Source organism: Musca autumnalis, unplaced genomic scaffold (genome assembly GCF_047663935.1).
Source record: "Musca autumnalis isolate F117 unplaced genomic scaffold, ASM4766393v1 scaffold_1, whole genome shotgun sequence".
NCBI classification, from domain to species: Eukaryota; Metazoa; Arthropoda; class Insecta; order Diptera; family Muscidae; genus Musca; species Musca autumnalis.
In genome coordinates this window covers 257,475,506-257,484,278 of record NW_027411644.1, presented here as the reverse complement: position 1 = coordinate 257,484,278, position 8,773 = coordinate 257,475,506, and the positions used below count along the sequence as shown (strand labels likewise).

The 8,773-nt window shown below is 38.5% G+C and overlaps 1 protein-coding gene across 1 annotated transcript; it reads right to left on the bottom strand.

Moving 5' to 3' along the window:
• Nucleotides 1-1,402: 1,402 nt before the first annotated feature.
• Nucleotides 1,403-5,332, bottom strand: LOC141391367 (odorant receptor 49a-like). The gene is made up of 2 exons (XM_073964276.1): nucleotides 4,533-5,332; nucleotides 1,403-1,622 (listed from the first exon to the last, which is right to left on the bottom strand). Exons 1-2 carry the CDS (start codon nucleotides 5,330-5,332, stop codon nucleotides 1,403-1,405), a joined length of 1,020 nt encoding a protein of 339 aa, XP_073820377.1.
• Nucleotides 5,333-8,773: the final 3,441 nt, after the last annotated feature.

The window sequence follows — 8,773 nt, the reverse complement described above, 5'->3', positions numbered from 1 at the left end:
CGTATATATGTTTGCCCGATTTCAAGCAATTGATGGACCAAACACGCAAATTCTGCCCAATTTTTATGCGATTTGGAAAATACCACGGAATTAGGACTACAAATAAGTTTGCCAAGTTATATTGAAATCGGTTCAGATTTTGATATTGCTCCCATATATATTTTCGCCCGATTTTAGGTATTTGGTGCACCAATCCCGCTATGTATGTCCAATCTTGATGAAATTTGAAATGTGTGACGGATTTTGGTCTAGAAACATTTTTGGCAAATCGTATTGAAATCGGTTCAGAATTGGATATAGCTCCCATATATATATATATATATATATATATATATATATATATATATATATATGTTCGCCCGATTTCAGGAAAATGATTGACCAACCATGCAAATTCCATCAAATTACAATAAAATTTGGAAAATGTTACGGAATTCGGACTACAAATAAGTTTGTCAAGTTATATTGAAATCGGTTCAGATATAGAAATAGCTCCCCTCTATATATATGTTCAAATTTCATGGTTTTGTCTGTAGTTTGTTATAAGTTAATAAAAAAAGGTTCAAAATTTAGTAAAAATCGGCTAAGATTCCGCCACAAAAGCCACAGTTTGCGATATCTTTGAAATTATATATTATTATTATTATATACGTTTATTAATTTTTTCCGAAATCCAATTGGTAACATTAATGGGTTTCCGATTATTCGCCAACCAAAACATAAAAATGCCCATATTTTAAAGTATTACGACATCTGAAATCAGATTTTTATGAAAAGGCGCAGATAGGCGCAGCTAATTTTTTCACAAAATGATAGTACACATTAATACCTTTCACCACATATATATAATATCCTAGATCCACTTAGATCTCAAAAGTTATACTCCAGAGAACACATGGATAACAAAGTAAAATACTCCAAAAAAGACATAACATCTTAATTCAAAAATACATTTACCACACATAATAGTTTTATTATTTGTTAACACTATCTTATTTTACATACCCATTGAAGAGCTTTCCATGTTTAAAAAATATATAAATGTTGAAATGTTCTTTTTGGCGCCTAAAATGCTTTCACTACTTATTTATAATGAATGTCGGAAAATGATGCATAAGAAAATAGGTCACCATTGCCAGATCAGTATGTCGCTATGTGATGTTACCAGATTGATTTATTTTTTTATTTTTAGTGATTCAGAGTGTTGGCCATCGAAATCCGTTATTATTTTTTTCAAATTGTTAACTTCAAAAATTGACTTTTTGCCTCGAAAACTTGCTATTGGCCCCATCGTGCAATGGGTGGATCCACTGTGCATTGTAAAGGTTTGACCGTAGGCTGCTTCACCAATTTTCAAACTCTAAAAATAGAATCAGATCGTGTTTTTGGATACTTGATACATTTAATATAAATTATATACCTTATTAATAATTTGCTGACCATAATAGCGGACCATAAAATACTGACCCAAATTGGTTGGTAAAAATGCCAAGTAACCATTAATATCTAAATTTACACCTTGGGTGAGGATAAAAATTAGCGGACCAAAAAGTGTAGCCACCGTTGAGAAGAGCATAAACAAAACAAGAAAGCTGAAGATTTCTCTTAAGTCGTTTGCTAGTCTGAAAATAGAAATAATACTAGATTAGTAGGCATCAAAATTTTCGAATAATATTAATACATTTCAAGTTTAAATGAGATGATGAGAATAATCTTGAATTTTTACAAGTTACCAAGAGGACAATAAAAGTCGCAATAAGGAAGGATCGCACCAGATGTGGAGGGATTGCTTTCCTTTTGCGCCTATCTCGCTTGAGCCTACCTCTAATGACCCGTACATGCAATGTATGGGGGTAACAGTCAGGTGTGGAACTGCCGAGATAGAGTTGCTGAACGTATACATCCCGCAGAGAAATAGCTGTATCTCAGATTTTAAGCTTGACATTAGCCCGCTTTTGGAAGGTCATAATCGTCTGGTCCTGGGGGACTTTAATGCGCATCATGAGATGTGGCATTCGGCCCTCGGAAACGACCAGAGAGGTATAGCGCTGACTGAGCAGATTGAAAGCTCTACGTTTTGCTCGGTCAATGAGGACGCCCCTACCAGAATTAGAGGAGCGTGTCACAGTTCGCCAGACATAACCATCGTGTCACCTGGTCTGTCTCCATCAGCAGACCACCCGATTTCATCACTTCTGAACGCCGCACATTCGTCAATCATGGGAAAGCTGATTGGCCGAGTTTCAGAGAGTTCACCAATCACCGCTTCAGAGAATTGCCCAATCCTTCTGATGTTCGGGTAGCGGAAAGGACGTTCCGAGACATCATCAATGCTGCAGCCGCTCGCCATATACCTGCTGGTCGAATACCCCAAGTAAGACCAAATTTCCCAGCATAGGCGACGGGATTAGCAAATGAGCGTGATGAGCTTCGTCGAACCAACCCCGACGACCCCAGCGTCAGGGAGCTGACACTGGAATTTAACAGGCTGGTCGGCGAACATAATCGGAACAAGTGGTTAAATCATCTGAAGAGTTGCAGCATTGGAGCCGGTATAAGTAAATTGTGGACAACGGTTTAGTCACGCTTGAACCCCGGAGGGAGGGACGACAGGATGACCTCAGTCACGTTTGGCAACGTTACGTGGACTGACTCGTAGATGTGCGCAAGTTACTTCAATCGACTGTTTGTCGATAGTAACAGGGCGAAGAGAAGAGTGTTACGTCGCATTAGATCTCTTCCTGCCGAGGATGAACCACCACAGTTTACAGTGGATGATGTTGCGAATGCCATCAGGAACGCTAAATCATCCAAAGCGTTGGGCCCTGACGGAATTTCCATGGTAATGTTGAAACAGGTGGATGAGCCGGGAGTGGAGTATCTTACTAAAGTTCTCAACCTGTCGCTAGCCACCCTTATTGTTCCCGAAGTCTGGAAAATGGGGAGGGTGGTCCCGCTACTGAAGCCAGACAAGGATGTCAGCAAAGGTGAATCGTACAGGCCGATTTCGCTTTTGTCACCTGTAGCGAAGACCCTTGAGGTCTTAGTCCTCCCCAGCATTAGAAATAGCTATCAAGTTGCCGATCATTAGCATGGATTCCGTAAGCAGCACAGCACGACAACAGCGCTGCACACCATCTTCACACATATTTGTCGAGGACTCAAACAGGAGCGGTCGTGTGATAGAACAGTGATGGGAGCGCTTGACTTATCAAAAGCCTTTGATACCGTCAAGCACTCCACGCTGTTCGAGGACGTCGAGCAGACAACCCTCCGGCCAAGTTTGAAACGTTGGATAATCAACTATATGTGTGGTCGCCAGTCGTATGTGGAATTCAGGAACAAGAAATCCAAGCCCCGTAGAGGGAAACAGGGAGTTCCCCAAGGAGGGGTGATATCTCCGGAACTGTTTAACCTCTATCTTTCCTGTATTCCGCCCCCTCCAGACGGCATTGAATTCGTAACGTATGCGGATGATTGTACGATCCTGGCGTCAGGTACCTACCCTGATGACATCTGTGAAAGACTGAACTCCTATTAAAACGATATTACCACCCTTTTCCACGCGAGGAATATGCAGATATCCGCCACTAAATCGACGGCCACTCTGTTCACCAGATGGACGGCGCAGTATAGAAGAGAGTTGAATATCAGGGTCGATGGTAGCAGAATTCCGACCACAAACTGCCTTAAAATTCTAAGGGTCACATTCGACACCACTTTCACGTCGTCCGCGCATGCCACAGCTATCTGTGATAAACTGAAATGTAGGAACAAGGTCCTCAAGTCCCTAGCTGGCAGCACTTGGGGTGCAGATAAAGAAACCTTGTTGACCACGTATAAAGCGATAGGTCGGTCTGTGGTAAGCTATGCGGCGCCAGTTTGGTCCCCGAATTCATGTGACACGAAGTGGGATAAGATTCAAATTTGTCAGAACGCCGCCCTGAGAACAGCAACAGGCTGCCTCCCCAAATCTAAAGTGGGCCATCTACATGGGAGCCAAAGATTCTTCCAGTACGACAACATAATGAGATGCTATCGTTGAGATCCATCCCAATCACCATCTGCTGGCCACCGATACACACAGGCATATCAAGATGGATATTCATGCTCTAGAGGCGACGGTCCAACAATATAGGAGAGAACCTCTAGATCAACAGGCATATCATGCAGGTTTGAACAGCATTCACACGGACACAGTTGCTAAGACCATAAGCAATTATTGTGTGAATGCAGTCATCGGAGTCATCGGGAATCGATCGCACCGTGCAAGACATCTGCCCAGTATGCGGCATGGGCCCGCCCGATACTAAGCACCTATTCAACTGCCCCACCAAGCCAACTCATCTGACTCCAGTGGATCTGTGGTTACATCCCATCGAAGTAGCCATCTTCCTGGAACTGTAGATAGACCCAGAGCCAGATTGAACAGGAGAACGAACATAAAAACATAATAATAAAACACTGTTACAACAACAACAACGGGCTTCCTTAAATATTTTTACAATTAAATATTCAATATATATACTTACTCCAATAAAATTTGATGTTTCCTCACCAATTCCGCAATGACTTCTAAATCCCGTTCAGTCTTTGTTTCTTCGGGTTCATAATTTTTCAGTTTATTTGAAATATAATCGAAATGCATACACAGCTGCATGGCATACGCAACTAACCAAATGTCAGGACAGATATTAAAAATAATGGCATAATGAGTACCCATTGTCAGCATTAAATACACGAGCACATATCCCAAGGGACTCTGATGGTTCATAAAATAGTTGTGATCTTCATACAATATATGATAGGCAAATTCAGCATCTGCATAGCCTACTTTCAAGAGAGCCATTATGTATTCTATTAGTGTTTCGGCCAGTGGTAAAAGAACAATCAATGTAATGGCACAGAATTGAATATAAATTGTTTTCCTAATCCATTTAGGCCAATAGTAGTCATTTACACAATATGCCATACGATCATCCAAAGATGCGGGGTATATTTCACGTAATCTTTGATAAAGGTCTTCCTGTGATTTGATCTTGCACAAGAAATAATAACTTTTAAGAATTGCAGTGCCATTGTGCAATATGTCATCAATGAGACTTAATAGTAATGGTAAATCCTGCACTCCATTCGCGACTTCTGACAATGCTATTTTGGCCACAAAATAGGTGCAATACAAACAGCTAATTAATGCCAACATGAAATATAATCTCATTAGACACTTTGTTGGCAATGGACGTGCGATGCCTGGAAAATCGTAACCCAATGTTTTTAGCAGAACACGTGGTAGATGAATAAAATCTTCAAAATAACGCTCGATTTCAGTCATTATGGTGTGTCAAAATGAGCTACAAGAAACAAATAAATAAATATATGAAAAATTATTATTACCACTAAAAATGTTGAATTAATTTCACAGCTTTCTTACAAATTCTGTTAAGTAAGTTATTTCGTGGTTATTTATTCTTATTTATATTTACATTCTTCTTCTTTAACTTTACATTAGAGGCATTTAAAATTAATTACAGTGTTATGAAGAGATTAGTAAATTGACAATTAAGTTATTAACTAACACATATAATCATAACGTCTGATGGTGTCTGAGTATTAAAACTGAGTAAGGGGAAATTTTCTCCATTCCCAGCTAGCATTTGGAAGATTGTTTCTTCAAAAATCACATGGCGGACTCTTTTTAGAGTCCCTTTGGTGATCAAAAATTGATTAAGTCGCTTATATGATCAGAAAGGGACTCGAAAGTGACTCCCTGTAATGATTAAAAAGAGTTCAATTTTAAATACAACAACAAATATGTAGCAATCACAAATAAATCATTGAGGCGTTTAAAATGTGACTATTTTTTCGTTATTTATAGTCACATTTTGATCTTCATGAAGATTGAAAAATGCTTAATCAAAAAAGGGTCATGCAGGTGTTTGAAAAGTGATTATAATTATGTATCATATTTTGAACAGATAGGTGACTAAAAACTGATTGTTTTGTTTTATTTTTGTTTGGTTGTAAATAATTCTCATATACACTTTTTATAAAACTTTGATATAAATGTAACGTATAATATTAAGTGTATAGACAAACACAACACATGTTCAGGTTTTGCCAAGTGAAATGAAGAGGCAGTATACTAACCACCGCGCAACATAAAGGATAATTATTAAAAGAGATAACAAAGCAGAATAGACAATAAAACAAAGGAAAGGAACAAAAAAGAATAAAAAGAAATTTTTTTAATTTATTTCGTCTAATAAAAATACTCATAAATGAATCCCTAAAGACTCATGAAAATGGCAAAAATGACTCGAAACTGATGCAGAGGAAGACTGATTTGTGATTTTTTAGAAGAGTCGCCTGAGGTTACGTTTTCCTCCCGACAAAGGAGTCATTTATGATCAGAAAATGAGCTCATATTCCAGCTTTTTAATCGTGCAGTCGGATCAAAAAAGACTCGAATTTGATTAAAATTTTCAAAAAATGCTGGCTGGGTTCCTAAGTTGTTTAAGTGGAGAAATTTGGTATTCAACAAGTGGTGGTATTGAAAACACTGTCACAACCCAGAAAAATATCATTACCATAAAAAGTTAATGCAGTACTTTTTAGTAGCCAGCCACAACTACAAACTACTTTCAAGTCGGCCAAGCGATATATCCCCGCTGGACGAATTCCGCAGCTGCTGCGCGACTAGCTGACCAACGCGATCAACTGATTTAACATAACCCGATGATTGGATCCCTTACAATCCCTCGGCAGCGGGTTCTTTCGTACCGGATTGACCCTGAACAACACAAAACCAATGTTCCGGCCAGCGGCTGCCACCTCAGTGTGTACATGTTTGTATTTGTTTCGTTTTTCTGTATTGGGAGCAGCATATCCCGGAATGCCTGCTCCGAATTCTATTGGTCCGAGCCGGGACGGAGGAAAACCCAGGACCAATATATCTGTGCTCAGTTTGTCACATCCGCATCTTCACCCACATCCAACCTTCGGTGAGATGCAATAGATGTCAGGAGTGGGTGCATCTAAGGGGTTGCTTTGGACTCGTCCACGTGAGGGACTACGACAGGGACTATGTTGCTGCATGCTGCGTGAACACAGTCCCCAGTGAGTCGTCGGATTACGAGACTCCCTCGTCGTCTGATTATGAAACTCCCCCGCACTCCCCTCGGCAACAACCGCACACGCAGCCTTTAACACCAGCCGTTGTTGTCCCAATCCCCGAAAACGCAGCCTTTTGCAATTGAATTGCAATGGACTCCGAGGTAAGATCGAGGAGATAGTAGATTTCATGAGTCGGAAGAACATCAAGGTCGCGGCGGTCAGGGACGTACGCAGGATTTCATTTCGGGGGGGGGCACAACTTGACCAAAAATCATGAAATATTCAAATGTTGTGTAGCGTTACGTAAAGCTATTTTAAGGGGTTATGGCCACTTTTAAGCATGAGAAAATCCATTTTCATACATTTTTTATAAAAAATCTATTAAACCTTAAGTTATTTTTTTTTGAAAAATCTTACATTCAAATGCCCGCTTATAAAGCACTGTTTTTACTAAAGCAGTTTGCGGTACCCACTGTAGTTTGAAAAAGAATAAACCGATCAGCATATATTTTTGTGGGATTATTACGAACCTACTAATCTTGTCCATTATCGAAAAGGAATTAAAAAAATCAATTTTTAAAAATTTTGAACAGTTAAAATCAAAATTTCGATTTTAACAAAAACAAAACACCGTACAAAATTGATATTTTTTCTGACTCCGTCAGCAGTTTTTTAAGACTCTCTCGGTTAAGCACATGATTTATGTGTACAATAGTCCCACAAAAACATATAAAGTGCACACTTCGCGGAAAAGACGTATTTAGTTTCTATGCTACATACAAAACACAATAAATGTTTCCCTTCGAAAGCTCATATCTAGGTAAATTTTTGTCCGATGGACTGGAAATTTTGGCACATATTCTATTCTATATTTTATATGAAATAATGGTACAAAGTATATAAATTCAATAGAAAGAATTCATAATATTTAGTCCCAATTTACATTAGGCGAGTTTACTTGCGACAAGTCGTCTCAGTTTGTAGGAGAGACACGTAAGGGGTATGGAAGGGGAAAAAAAATTGCTCGTACCGGCAATTTTCAGGCAATTCCGTTTATATTTTTCGTTTTTGACATTATTTTCATTGTTTTGAAAACAAAACTTGCAGAAACAGAATTGCCTGTATAAACGCAAGAGGCAAGTTTAAAAGAGAACGATAAAAATTGCCGCAAGAAAGGATACAATTTTAAATATTTACAGAGTAGGATATTTAGAATTGAAAATAGACAATATCGGGCCACGTTCGGTAATGTCGCCATGTAAAATTTATTGAAGTAATTGAAGTTTTTAATCATACAGGTCCACGTTATGGTTTATCTCAGAATTTTACAACAACAAAGAATTGCCGTTGTCTTTGCTATAGCCAGATTTTCACTATTTCGATTATCTTAGCCTAATTTTTAAGAATATCGGCTGAAGTTGTCGTTGATATGTTTCCAAATGAAAACATAAAGAAAAATGTAACAGTTTTGGAGATATGGTGCTAAATGTATACAAGTTATGGAATTTTTAGATATATTATAAAATTTTTTTTTTTTTTTCATTTCTCCAAATATTTTATTTTGACCCTTATCTACAAATTTGCTGCAAAGGTCAGAAGAAGATTTGCATTGGTTTCAGAGATACAGCCCCGAGTTGTTTAAAAACTCGATATTTAATAA

Bases quoted from the DNA above. Each gene is read 5' to 3' on its own strand.
- LOC141391367 (XM_073964276.1), bottom strand. From the start codon at position 5,332: ATGACTGAAATCGAGCGTTATTTTGAAGATTTTATTCATCTACCACGT. The intron at 1,623-4,532 runs GTAAGTATATAT...TTCTATTTTCAG, and splicing joins AAACATCAAATTTTATTGGA to ACTAGCAAACGACTTAAGAG.